A 14657-nucleotide genomic window follows, 5' to 3' on the forward strand; every position below is an offset into this window, starting at 1 on the left:
CAAGGCTGATGAATGTCTGACACAGCAGGCAGTAAATCTACAGACCAGCAGCTCATCCTAGCTCTGCTGCTTTATTTATTTATTTCAATTGCTGATAATTACAATAATGCACATGGGCAGGACTCCAGGACAGGAAGAATTATTGTCTGCAGGCAGATCTGGTGTGAGCTGATAATACCAGCCTGTGTTTGCCGTTGAATTTAGGAGGCAGAAATCTCAATCAAGCAGCCTACAGCTTCCTGTAAGTTGCTGAAGGGGAGGCATCTCATCTGCTCCTCCTTTATCAACTTTGGTGGTGCAGCAGCCAAAAACTGGGAAGCGATGCAGGAGCTGCACTGCTGGCTCAGTGCAGTTTATATTTAGATCTGCCCCATGCGTGGCCAATGTGCAGCCTTGAACGCTCAGAAATTCAGTGACAACATCCCGTGTCCTTTCAGATGTGCTGACAGCAGCCAGAGCGCTACAAACACCAACACGAAGCCAAAGCCCAGGGCATTATTGCTCCTGCACTCTGATCTGCCCTTCTCCAGAGAAAAGGGGCTTCCCACTACCTGTGGCTCACAGGCAGCCTCTCTGCCCTTGGAATGTGCACTAATTACACAGCAGATTATCTCCCAGCTCCTCCTCTAGTCTATCGTGCTCCACAAACCAGGCCTGCATGAGGCACCGGGCAGATAATCTGCCCATCAGACATCTGCACTGGGAGACCGTGCGACGCAGACAGGGAGAGCAGGACTGCGGCACAGCTAGTCGTGGGGAGCAGACTCAGCAAAGCCACAATCCAAGGCCTCCCGAGCTGCTTGTGTAACATGCTTGCCTTCAGCATTCTCTTTTCTACCCCTAGAGAGGCAAAGTTCAGATCTACTCATTCGAAACGTTTCCTGAACAAATGTTACTTTGAGCAGCCCCACTGACAGCCCCAAGCTTCCCTGACTTGTGTGTAACATCTGGGACCAGAGCAGCTTGCCATGAGAGCAGCCCCAAAACTCCAAGGCAGAGAGAAAAGACCAGCAGTTCCCTGCCACCATGCACAGAAGGGTGCCAAGACTGCTGGCCATGCTGCCCTGCTTCAGGGGCTTCACAGCATCAGGGCTAAATGCACTAAATGCACCTTTATGCAGAGCCCTCCTAAGTCACATCACAGCACACACAGACCAAACCTGTTTATTGAGGGGCTAAACGAAGGCACAAAGTCAAGTGACCTGCCTAAGGTCACGCATCAGAGGCTCAGCCTGGACTAATCCTCAGCCCCCGACGCTCCAATCTGTGCCACCACACTGCCCTGCACAGCAAGACTAATTACTGCTTTCCCACTTGAGCTATTCAGGCATCGGAACCATACAGAGTCAAGATGCCTTGCTATCTTGCCCGTAAGGGAAAACTGCAGTACAAGATCATGTTTTCACGTGCACTAAAAATCCAGTGAGGGAAAAGCCACTGGGAAACGCAGCACGTGGCTGAAAGCAGAACCGTGTATTTATGGCTGCCAGCAGCACAATGCAATGTGAGGAGCAGCACTCAGACATGCTATTTCCTAAGTAACTTTTCCACACAGTTCAATAATGAATCCTTTCCATCTCGAGGCACTTTATCTACATAATAGCTGGGGAATACAACCACTGCAGTAACCAGGATACGGAGATTCCATAATACACAGGAAGGTACAGTTACAAAAACCTTTCACCACTTCCAATTTGTTTGAAGCAAAAGCAACTAGCTCCTAGACCAAACCTCATCCCAAATCATGTGCATACTCTCGCTCCCTCGTCTTCCTAGTGGGCAGAAATGGAGGGAAGGAGACAGAGAAGAATTTATTATCACCAGGCAAAAGAACCTGAGCACTTAAAAGTGCTGATCCAAAGCGATTCAGCATTCCAGAGATATACTTAAAAGAATCTGTACAGATGTTGTGTTAGAGAGCTGTGAAGCTCACCACGACAAGCTGTGGGGGGGTGGATGCTGCAGAAATGTGGTTTCTCAGCCTGACCACACGTCTCACCGCCCCGATGTCACGCGATAAGATAAAAAGGCTGCACAGATTGTGGTCTGATCTGCACCACCACGATCCAAAAAGCAGGCAGGAAACAGAAGAGCATATTTCAACCGAGCATCAAGAATGTGAAGTGGCAAGGAGAAATACCTGGAAAAAAACACGTGAGATAAAGGGAAAAATAAGTGGAAAGTCTGCAGTGCAGGCATGCTTTGCTTTCAGCCACTCCTGAGCTCGAGTTCAGCTCCCCTGAAGGCTGTTGCTCTGTATCACCACTTGGCTGTTTATGTGCATGGACTGCAATGGTTTGGAAGCATGATACAATACCCTGAAGTCCTGCACTTGGGCAACACACAAACCTCCTGTAGCACACGGGCAGAGCTCCACAGGCGCTGCTCACACCACGCTGCAGCACTCCATGCTGGAACTCAGATCTGGAAAACACCTGAGCTGGTAATTCTGACACACAAACAGCACAGACCAAACTTCTCCACAGGAAGGGGAAACCAGGAGGTTTTCACACGATTTTGGCATTCCAGACTGTGCTAATGACCATCCTCTGAAAACAGAAAAGCCTCTGCTCCAACACAACGTTGCTCCCATTCTGCCAAGCAGCTGCTGATCCAGGCTCCACAGAGTTCAGTTTGCAGTTAAGCTGCTTGTTAGGAAGAGATCCTACCACTGATGGGTTGGGGGGGAGCAAAAAAAACCCAGAAAAGTGAAAGAATTAGCTCAGAAAAACCCATCTCCAGTTCCCACAGAACAACAGCCCTTCAGTTTTTGTGACTGCAGCTATTTTGGATCCCAGCAAACAGCAACCAAACCGAGGAGAAGCTGCCAGCTTCCCTCCACCAATGCTGGCAACTGGACGTGCACAAACAAGTGGTTTTAAAGAAACCTATAAATAAATAAAGGCAAGTGCTGAACGACTGCAAGAAGGCGGCCTGGAGCAACACCCGAACCGCATGAGTCAGATGGGCAAAGTTTATTTGGTTCTTTCTAAGTTCATCATCCAACAGCCAAACATTCCTATGAAGCATCCCAGCACAAAACGCAGGACTCAGCCTGATCTCACCACCTCCTTCCTTCTTTCAAGGGCTGGTACAGAAGGTGAACCCCTCCACCCCAAGGCTCACCCACTGAGATTCAGCATCTACCAGAAGAGAGAGGTCCAAGAGCAGAGCCTGAGCACCCCTCGATTTTTGCCAGCAGTGGGGTCACACAAAGCCATGAAAAGGACTTTGGAACACCTTAATGGATTCCCATCTTTTACTCTTTAAAAGCAATCCTGACTAATTCAGGAGCATTTTATTTCTGAGGCATTAATTTATCAGCTGGGGTTTAACAGTCACCATGTCATATCGTAGCTAAATCAGCATATAGAAACTCTAATGGATGTATTAAACAGCTCCTTTAAGAGGAGTGATAGGCCTCTACTTAGACTAACTGCTTAATGCTATTAGAAAATTAAGGAGTAATTTATAGCACAGACTAAAGCTGGACCGGATCCCCTTTATTGATTTTGCTGATCCAGAAAGTAAAACCAGTTCGACAGAAGCCAGCACAGAACGTCAGGGACGTCAAGGCTGCAGTCCTGTGAGAGTTCAGCGATGCTGCACATTGCACAAGCCTGCCCAAATTGCCTGTGCTAAGTTTTACAGCTACAGGAGCTATCGAGGTCTATCAGTTTGCACAGCACTGCACAGAGACAGAACAGAAGAAAACAAAACACTGCTGTTAGCAACTTCCTCCTGGTTTCAGGGAGGAGCAACACGTGGTACACAGAAACCCCATTTCCTACAAGCTTCCTTAAGCATTTTCTGCCAATTCTGAAGGTAGGTGTTATAGAACTGTTCTTTCCTATTTCCAGCCAACTTGGTGTGAAATACATGAGCTGGGCAGCAGGCATGGCAATGTTCTGTGGCTGCACATTCTGCTGCTCGGCCCCCAGACAGCTCTTAAGGAGCATGAATGACACTGCAGCAAGGACTTCGAAGCACAAAAGCATTACAACAAACCACAAGCTTTATTACCAACCTGGGAGCAAAACCTGCCTGTCCTGCAGCAGCAGGGGAATTCGCCCTTTGGAAAAGAACCAGCAGAACAGTTTTGGACAATCTAGCTACACCTTCAGGAACAAGAGGCAATATACACCTACCCAGCAGCACAGCATAAATGCTCAGCTGTCACAGGTCTTACTTTCTTTCGCTGTACAAAGCAGATACGGACTGCAGTGGAAATGCTGACTTCACACATAAACCCCACCACTACAGAGGGACGGGAGGGAAGATCGATGGCAGTATTGATGTAACAGGCCATTCACCATTTTCCTAGCCATGGGCTGAGTAGCTCCAATAGTTTTCTCAAAGTCAAAGGCTGAGAACACTGCACAAAGTTCTCACGCCAGGGAGTGGCAGTTTGCTTTTCATTAGCTGACTCCAGACGCGGCCCAGCAAGATTTGTAATGCAGACACAAAGCTGCAGACAGCAGCCTCACCAAAACCTGGCACATCTCTGCAATGGATTAGTCCTATGGAACGTGTTCAGGTGCCTCACATCATAAGAAATCAGCACTTGAGAAGGAGCCATGCTGAAATTACAGCTTGGTGATGTAATAGCACCAGAGAGCCAGGAATGTCTCATTCTAATATCCTTATTTTGGATGGATATATTTAAAAAAAAAAAAAACTTTGAGGGCCTCAACGTGCTCCTAAGCAGCCTAAGGCTCAGCTGTCTTTGAGGCTGCCTCTCCATGCACCTCCAGCTAACCCAGCAGTGCAGGATGAGTTTGGCAGGAGCTGGGGATGCCAGGGATACTCAGAAGGTTGTGAGAATCCTGCACTGAGCGCTTCTGGCTTTGACTGAAAATACACAATAGATTAGGAGGAGGAAAGTGGGCAAGAAAAAAAATCTCATGTGTCAAGGCTGCAAAGCAACCATAAAACCTGGGCAGCAACGATGGATGGACTAACTAACCAGCTGCGTGATTCCATTGGAGGTCATCTGAACTTTGACAGTTCTACCTCCAAACAAAAGGGACAGGACTATTAGTCCAGAGTAGCAGGAATACAAAGAACAGTTCTCTTCACGGGGATCACTCTTCATCCCTGAGGGCAGTTCTCATCACTGCAGGACCAACCCATTACTAAGCAACCTCCCACCAAGTGCACAACTTCAAGTCTCAATCAGGAGGGCAGGTGTTTCATAGGGACCCCAACTACCCATCCACACATGCCAGAGAAAGAGAGAGCAAGAAGGTGTTTGTACAGACACCAACAGGCTGTGTTTCAGCACCAGGTTCATATTCCAGCTATTTGGAACCTGAAATTCAGCTGAAGATGTCCCCATCCTGATGCATTCCACAAGACTGTACCACTCAGGGATGCTCAGAATGCATCTTCCTTTATTTTGTGCTTCATAGACTCCACGGTGTATTTGGCAGCTCCACTGCTAAACAGCACCATCTTACATGTGATGTACATACATACACAGATGTTACACAGATGCTGCTCAGAGATGCATCTGAAGAGAGATTCTAAACCAGAGAAGTAATTCCAAAGTAAATACCACAAAACACACAATTCTCTGCTTTATAGATCTAGAGTATTCAGAGTTATCTGTTGTAAAGAGTCAAAATTGACCAGCCTCCTATAATAGCATGGGGAAATGAAGAGTCTGCATAACTGGCAACGCATCTCAAAGTTAACATCACAGCAATAGGTGCTGGAAGTGCAGCTACAGACAGCTGTGAACATTAAACTCCCCTTAGGTGGTTACCTTTGCTGCCAGCTGTAGCTAAATCTTGGTTATGCTCTCAGTTCTACAACCAAGACAGATTTAATAATCACAGGCTATTGAACATAATAACAGAACAGCATGAATAAAGCCATCAACCACTTAGACAATAAGGAATAACAATTTAACTTGTTGCAAAAATCTTTTAAGGACGGCGACAGGGAACACAAGAAGCCAAACCAAACCCAAGGCCAACCAGGCAAAGGAAATCGTGCTGTGGCTGCTTCTGCCTGAGGCAAAAGGCCCACTGGCCTCTGCAGGCAGTGCTGCCCACTTCTCCTCCTCCACTCTATGGATGAAGTTTCCAGCCCCACGTTTTGGGGAAGTCTTCATAATGTGCTTCTCTGGAGCAACCAGTTCAGCTGTTTGCATACACCTGACTAACAAGGCACTGGCCCTTTCAGAGCTGTAATACCCTTGAAATACATCAGCAGGAATCACAAAAGGGCTACAGTGATCCATTCTGGTCTGTGCCCCACAATGAAAGAGGGATTTAACATGCTACAGATGCCCTGTGGAAAACCTCCCATGTGGTTACACTTTGAACAGTGTTCTTCCCCCCGCACTAATTCTCATTGTGGAGCAAGATCCAAAAGCTTGCTTAATACAACTGAGCACAACAAATCCAGCCAAACCCAGGAATTCCAGCCTAGACTTCAAAACGCTTTTTGCTGGTATTGCAGGTTTGACAGTTAGGCAAATCTGAACGGAGATTTCTGGGTGTCTTAGCAGCCCTGCTCCATTAGGAATCCAGCTCTTCCCTTCAGTCTTCCTCGAAGGCACAGTGCTGAGCAAAGGATCCTGAGCAAAGGGAGGGGAGAGAAGGCAGAGGGATTGCAAGGGGATCAGCTGGCTGAGGGTTATCCCTTTGTCTCCTAACCTGAGAAATGAAGACATTCTGAAGGAAGTCACAAGAACTGAAAATGAAGGAATACATTATCCAAAACACGATGCATCAAAGCAGTGTAAGTAATCCACGTCAGCTGCTGCGATTGAGCGCGACAAATACATGTTGAACACACACAGGATAAGAGCACGAGCCCATAGCAGGAAGGTGGGAGACCTAAAGCAACCACAGGCTGTGATGCAGAGCACAAAGCCAGCTGCAGAAAGCGCAGGGACAGGGCAGCAAAACACTACACTGCACCAAGCCTGCGCTCTGGCAGGCCATTCATCTCCTGCCTTTGTTATTGGGAAATTGCTTCCGAGAAAGTGGCTGCTGCCCTGAACAGAATAGCCACACAGTGCCCAGCTTTGTTGCACAGCAAGCACTGATGCAATGGGAACAAGCCAGTGTTTATGAGGAGCAGTGGAGGGGGCAGCGGGTACGAAGCTTCTGATGGTGCTCTTCAAGCCAAGCTTCATGTTTCAAAACCCCAAACTTCTTTTGGTTGGCCTGCAAGAAAACACCTTCCCCACTGCTTGATGCTTCCTGTTCTGGGGATATGAAGCCATCCTGAAGGACTCCGGAAGTTATTTGAAACCCTGCATCTCCACTACTTAGAGGCACTCATCTTATTCCAAGAGCCCAAGTGAGAGCTGCAAGAATCCTGCCCCACTGCAGAGCAGCAGCTGCTTTCCATGTCACCTTGTGCCCTCAACCACCTGTCTCCCTTTCTCCCAGCACACATAACACTGAACGAAAACACGAGCCTTGCCATACAGCCAGCACTGCAGAGCTCACCTCTGGCCAAGGCTGCTATGCTGGCTGAAGTGCACCGCTTGGATCTCAACGCTTTTCCATTCTTTTGGGCTCCTAAATGCACACCTGATCTTGCTGCGTCAAACGATCCAGACATCAAATTCAATTTCTTCAGCGAGAGCTTTGATAAATTATGCAGAGAAAGAGTCACGTTCAAATGCCAATACGCTCGCTGGGAACTCAAAGCCCAGGTTTGAACCAACGTTTTGCATTTAATCTTTTGAGAGGAATACTTAGCAGATTAAAGCAAATCTGCCCCTCTCTATTTCAGGCCACAGTTACTGCAAGACGACCAGGGTAAGAAGTCAGCACCCAACACACAGCATTAGTGACTGAGTGTAGTTCACATCCATTGCTCTAGGACCACTTCTGTCAAGTTGTGAGTCCCAGCACGAATGGGAAATGATTAAACACCGACAAAACAGGAAAACTGCTAAGACCCAGCAATGTGCCACACCAAATCCAAAACCACAGAGGGAATTTGGTGATTAAAAGCTTTATGCTGCAGGCCACCATACGTCTAAGCAGAGCCCAGCGTCTGTTGTGAATACGCACTCCAAATCCACTTGAAATCTAACATGAGTGCATGATGCTTATTGTAACAGATGGCATGGGCAACATTTTTCTTTTTGTTGCTGTCACTTCACACTACGCAATGACATCATAATTAATGGGATTCACCAACCCCAAATCCAAAACAATAGGGATGAGTCTTTTGGCAGGGAGCTGGGGGCTAAAAATAATGTAAAAGCCTTTAGAGAATAGCCCAAAGACTAAAAATGCAAATGCTTGGCTTTTCATTTAAGCACCTCAGTTTCCAAGTTAACAGAGGGCAACTCCCCGAAAATCCCAAGTCATTCACCCAGCCTCCTGTGCCCCTGCAAGGACAGCAGCAGCAGATGATTTCTGAGCTGGTATCCCTGTCTATCACAGTGCTTCAAGGCAGCACAGCTGCGTGAGGAAAGACAAGCCTGCAGAGAGATAACAGAACAACTTTCCCCAATGCAAGAATGAAAAGCCCACTGGCCAGCAGCTCCCAGCACACACTCAAGAAATGCCATCTCAGCAGCAAACGTTTGCTGGTTGCAAAAGCAGACCTAAATGAGAAAGGGCACTTCCAAGGTTAAGCACTACTTTTACTTCAACACATCTGCTAAGGCTGGTTGTCAGCTTGCTTGATGTGATCGGCAAGAAGACAGCAGTAAGATGATAATTAGCAACTCTTAAATGGAAACTTCCCTAAGCAGCAATCTTCTGTGACAGCCAGGAGGAACCACGGCCCGGCTGTGCGTGCATCTCCCTCCACGTCCTTGACCTGAATCAGGCCATACTTCTGACTGCTGTAATTTTGTTAGAGAGCTTACCGTATGAAATTACCTAAATGCATCCCTGACACAGAGCCAAAGCCTGGAATCCCAGCACGGTTCTCTCCCCCAGCACAGCTCCTCCTACATGATGAGTCATGCTGCAAAGATGCACTGTGCCCAGCCTGCATGGCACACAGCTCCTCCAAACCGCCCAGCAAAGGACCATCATCCAAAGCTCCATCATCTCTGCTGTTATTTATTTTCGCATCGCATTTAAACGACGCAGGCAATTTTTAAGCTCTTTGCGTTCGGCGACTTGAAAAAACTCAAAGTCATCATTTCATAACGATTTTCAGTTAGTCTGGAAACGCAGCAAGGCCATCCAAGCCAAACTGTTATTGATTCTGTCTCCTCAGTAAAGCCCTCCAAAGCTTCACAGAACAGCCCCCACAAAGCAGAGGGTGGCCAGCGTGCTGCAAGGTTAATCTCCATAGGGATGGAAGGGCAGCCCAGCCCCCAGCATGGCCCTGTGCAGTGCCACCAAAATAAGGAGAGCATTCTCCCTGCTGGCAGCACAAAGCAGTCCTGTAACACTGGGCAGTCAGCAGCTCGGCAGCACGTGCCTGTGGTCACCTGGCTGTGCAAAGCCAGGCTGTGCTCTGCTGCTGGTGAAATTGGTTTGCCATCCTCTGCAGATTAGGATTTCCATCGTTTGTCTCAAGTCAGAGGTTTTGCAAATGCAGATGAAGTTAATGTGAGACTGCAGAGCAAGCAGCAGAGCCACAGAACAGTCAGCTGCACTTCTGCCTTCTCTTTTCTATGGGATTGTTCAGGAATTTGGACAGGAATATACACTCGTCCCAGCTGAGAGGACTGCAAGTCTATTGCCAAGTAAAAGAATTGCTATCCACATGCAAGATCTCAACGAGGATTTGGTCATTTACCTCTGCAGGAGCTCATAAACAACAAGAGCAACAAAATAAGAACCAAAAGCAATTTTTCCTGAGATCCCAAACCCTCCAGCACCCACAGCCTGCAGTTGGCCTCAGCCCAGTGACCACTCAGCCCAGTGCTCCCAGTACAGAGCCATCAGATCTCCTAATGAGGCAAACTGAGTGCGGGTGCCATCCTGGATGAAGCAAAGAGGAGCCCCCAGCTTATCCTATTTGTTAAGTAAATAGATACATGGAAGAGTCACTCGAAGACTTTGCACAATGCTGTCTCTCTCACAGACCTGAGATTTAATGGCACCTACAGCAAAGCGCTGGAAATGGAAATTCAGAAGTGGAAAAACAAAATGCATACAGACAACGTGCCTGGAAGGCTCCACTCAGAGTAAAAAGCAGTGATAGGAAATGGTACTATGAGTCCAGCTCACTTTTTGAGAGAAAAAGGACAACATCACAAGTTCAGGTACAGTTCTGAAGCAGAAGCCTCACCCAAATGGTTTATGGCCATGGCGAATATTGAAGTACTCCAATTAAGAGCCAACATCGTCTTAAATTAACAATGGTCCAGCGGTGCTGATTGCATGAATTAAATAAAAATAAATAACAGCACTGTTTTACTGCACATAAGCAGCACGAGAGCAAACAGCTGAAGGACGACATCAACTTCCACGAGCTCACAAGAAGTGTGAGATGCCAAAGAGCACCAACATGAAGGCTGCCTTGTCCCAGTATGAAAGGCTGGGGAGAGCACACGCCTCATGTTTCCAACTGGAGAACAAGGTTATGGTTTAAGCACAGTTGTAGAAGCAGATGCTGCAGTCAAAATAACTTCTGTTTACAAGATTGAGTCTTTACGCCTCTCAAATACACATGCAATGGGAAAAAATAAAAGGCAAAATTGTTACCAGCAACATCAAGAGAGAAGCACCACCCATGCAGAACAGACCCCAAATTGCTTCTTCCTGCACTGCATGGCACTGGAGAAGGTGAAAAGTGCAGCAATAAAGCCCAAACACAGCCAAAGCCACCCGTACAATGGATTCTGAACAGCCCTGGTGTTGCAATGGGTGTTCTTCACAGAAGAAGTCTAACCCGAGGTTGAGAGATATTAATGCTTCATTAACATTTAAGGTCACTGACACAACACCTCACAGCTGAGGCTCAGGAGAGCTGCAGCAGAGCACAGAGCTCACCTCCATGGAGCAGCCCAAGGCAGCGCAGAGCATCCCACAGCAGCAGGTGTCCATCATTGCCTCCTTACACACATCTCTGCTTCAGAGGAGGTTTTGTGGAGGCTGAGATGAGGCACTGCAAACAACTGCTTTGATAGCAAAGCGTTTTTCCTAATGCTTCCTGGGAAGTGAAGCTTTGGGAACTGAGTGCAAAGCAAAGGCCGTGCTCAGGACTGGAATTTTCCTGAGCTGTTTCTCCTCAGGACTGGAACACAGAAGTGGAAATTTCCCCTAGGTGGAGTTCTTTGTTCAATGCAGCAGGCAATTACAAGTCCCTAAGGTCTGCAGAAATGGCACAAGGCTGATATTTTCGTTAGTGAGAATTTAAGCACACCACACAAGAACAACAGCAACACAAAAGGCACAACCCTGATGCAAGTCAGCACGTTGTTTTCTTTACCCCAAACCTCCGTTACCTGAAACGGTAACAGAAGCATTCAGGATAGCTTGGGAAGAGGACCAGTAAAACCAAAGGCTATTAAAAAGAAAACCAAAAGCAGCATCAAGTCTGCATTGCCTCAGATTCGATTACACACAAAGGTCAAGCGATAAAAAAGAAACTTTCCATCCCTGAAGGCCCTGGGGACACAGCACAAGCAGTTTATCATAGGAACAGAGATCAAATTAGAATGGATTCATTTTCTTTTTTTCAGTTGGCATCTGCGCCCCATTTGAAGTTCTCTCAGATTTCACAAGCAGAACGCAGCAGCCCCCAGTTCAGACATGAGCCCAGGACACATCACCCCACAAAGACAACAGCCCCACTAGGGTGCCCACGTCGTCTCTGTGCTCCTACATCCCAGCCCGTCTGCAAGGAGGCTGTCAGAGGTTATCTGAAAGGAGGGCTGACACCAGCCAGGAGCCCTGGGGAATGCCCTACTCAAAGGCTCAGATGCCAGTAATAAATAAATAAATATGCCTGCCACTCCTCTTCCTCCATGCAGGGGAGAAAGAAAAACAAATTGTAGTCGATAAGCGGATTAACGGGTGTTCCGGGGACAGGGACTGCTAGCTAAGATAATCAAGCAAAAGAAAATCCACCTAACGGGACATTGCCAATTCCACTGAACTGATAAATGCAGCCACTGCTATGTGTTTTCCTTCACTATGGAATGCTTTCAAATGTCCTCTTTATAAAAAATACATCTATCCCCTCTTTTTCATTACATTACCTGCTATCCGCCAGTAAAGGCGATAAAAAAACAGCCACCATTTCACTTCCTCAGCTCTGCATCCAGCTACGATTCCAGAGCAAATCTGGCAGCAAGGAAGACCTGCAGTCCCCCACTGACAAGGCAATGGTGGAGAATACAGCAAAAAAAAAAAAGAAAGAAGTAAAATGTGACAAGTGACATTTTGCGCCAGCAGATGAAGGAGGCTGTCAAGCCTTCAGGATGCAGATGGTGCTGTGGGAATGGCCGAGCAGATTGCACACCGAGCAGCAGGGTGCACCGTGTAACCCCTGATCCGTAGCTAAGGAGCAAAGCCCCAGCCTGCAGCAGGGCGAGCCTGGGATGAGCAGCGAGGCAGGACTGGGTCCAGGTTAACCCTCTTCCATCAGGTCAGCACCGCTGCACTGATGGCGCCATCCCAGGGCACTCAGGGCTGCCAAAGCCTCTGCTGACCCCAAGACGGGTGGGTGAACGCTGAGCTCTGCTTCTTCAGCCCCAGCACAACAGTCTGCGGGCCACATCTGCTCCCACAGGAGGACGCTGGCTTTTCGTAACACAAATCCACGGGCACGGCGGCTTCCAGAACGCGTGCTGAATGTGACAGAGGAAGCGACCTACAACCGGAGGAGCTTCTCAACAGGTGCACGAGATCGGATGGACTCAGCCACCGCCCAAACCGCCCCCCCGGGGGACCCCGAGTGACCTCGGCCGGCCAGCCCTGCTGCAAGCATCCTCAGCACCGGCCCGTCCCGATCAAACGAGCGTTACGCGGATTTAACGCAACGATACGGAGGAGACGGAGCGCTGCGCCTCCATAAGCGGGCAAAGCCACGGGCAGGTGACACGCAACGCAACCTCAGAAGCTCGGCTTCCTGCGGCAGAGCTGGGAGCGCTCCGGCCCCAGCCCGGCCCGGCCGAACTGCGCACCCAGCTGCGGTCCGCCCGGCTCCGTGCGCAGCGAACTGCGGGGCTTCCCTCCCCCGCCGTGTCAACGCCTCAACCGCACGTTGCGGCGACTTCCACGGACGAAGCCGGAATTTCCCTCCTCTCGTTATCTCCGCACGCACGCATACGTGAAAGCCGTACCCACACGCAGGCGAACTGCAGCGATTTACTCATTTCTGCGCTAATCGGGCACCGCTCCGCCACCCGAAGCACCGCTCGCAGCCGCAGCCAGGCGCTCCGGGCAGCGGCCGCACCCAGGGCCCGCCGAGCCCCGCTGCCAAGGCAGCCCCGCAGCGCCCTGCAGATCAGCTGTTAGACGGCGAAGGATCCCCCGCGGCACCGCCCCGCGGATCCGAGCCGGGCCGGGGGAACCTCGGCCAAAGGCAGCCTCCGGGCTCCGCCAGGCGATTCCCGGCCCCCAACGGCCGGCCGCGCGGCTCTCGGGACTCCGCTCGCACCCACCTCGATGTATCCGGCCAGCGTGACGGCGGGGCCGGCCAGCCCCAGCAGGAGCAGGAGGGGGAAGCGCCGCGCCGCGCCCATCGCTGCCGACACCGCCGCCGCCCAAGCGCTACTGCGGCCCCCGCGCCCCCTGCGCGGCGCGATGGGAGCCGCCTCGCCAAGCCCCGCCCCGCGGCCAATAGGAGCGCGGCGGAGGTGAGGCTCCGGGGAATGAGGGGGATTGGGCGAGAGCCACGCCTGCCTCGCCGCACTCGGCCAATGGGAGGAGGAGCCGTCGCGGCGGAGGTCCCGCCCACGGGGGCGCGTTCCCCCCGACCCTGAGGGAAATGGCGGCCGCGGGTTGAGGTGTCCGGGCGGCTCTTGGTGTGTGGAAAAGGGCCGCGCGGGGCTGCGCGGACAACGGGCGCTTGAAGCTGTTGTTTTGCTCCCACCGGCGTGGTCAGGCTGCAGACATGAGGCTTCCCCACATACTCGGAACGAGCGGCAGCGCTGCTCACCTCCTTTGCACACAGGGCGCTCAGCCTGCAGCCCTCCGTCCTTCCCAATGAAAGGCCGTTTCCTTTTATTTTCCTCTTCAACAAAAGCCGTCACACAGCAGCACGGCCCGCAGGGATCACGCCGTGCTCCAGCATCACCGCAGAGCAAACCACGGCAGGCACATCCCTGTCACGTTACATAGAATACGTGGGTTCACTTCAGCATGGAAGCACCCTGTGGAGAAAAGCCCTCAGCACAGAACGTTATAAAACACCTCCATTCCCAACTTCATCACCCTCAGCTTCTCCTACAAGCACTGCTGGCTGGAAAGGTGGAAAGGAATATTGCTGAAGTGCTGCAGAGCAGGGTAAATCTGAGCAGTGGATCAATAAGCAGCCCCAGCTTTAATTAAAGCAGCTGCCTGGCCCACTACTCACTTATTACAGTCTCTTTTTTGTAGTATTTGAACACCTTTAAATCTCCTTTGCTGCAGTCCTCAGGGATGTGTAATTTTCTTCTCAGCTTGGCCAGCTTCAGTTGGAAAACGCTTTTAATGAGTTCTTTCTAAACTGATAGATCTTAATGAAAATATTTTATTGTGCAGTGTGAATACAGGACTAAATAA

General features: G+C 49.8%; 1 protein-coding gene across 5 annotated transcripts in view; it reads right to left on the reverse strand.

Annotated features, from left to right (window-relative positions):
- Nucleotides 1-13704, reverse strand: part of APLP2 (amyloid beta precursor like protein 2) — a 39445-nt gene extending 25741 nt beyond the window's left edge. For 3 of the 5 annotated variants that reach the window (XM_048968183.1, XM_048968182.1, XM_048968179.1), the window contains exon 1: nt 13556-13703. In XM_048968183.1, the coding sequence (XP_048824140.1) occupies nt 13556-13636 (81 nt within the window). In that variant the 5' untranslated portion in view covers nt 13637-13703. Of the gene's footprint in view, nt 1-13555 lie in introns of all 5 variants that reach the window. The other 2 variants (XM_048968180.1, XM_048968181.1) reach the window with 2 other exon arrangements.
- Between the last annotated feature and the right edge of the window lie 953 nt (nt 13705-14657).

Source organism: Lagopus muta, chromosome 22 (genome assembly GCF_023343835.1).
Source record: "Lagopus muta isolate bLagMut1 chromosome 22, bLagMut1 primary, whole genome shotgun sequence".
NCBI lineage: Eukaryota > Metazoa > Chordata > Aves > Galliformes > Phasianidae > Lagopus > Lagopus muta.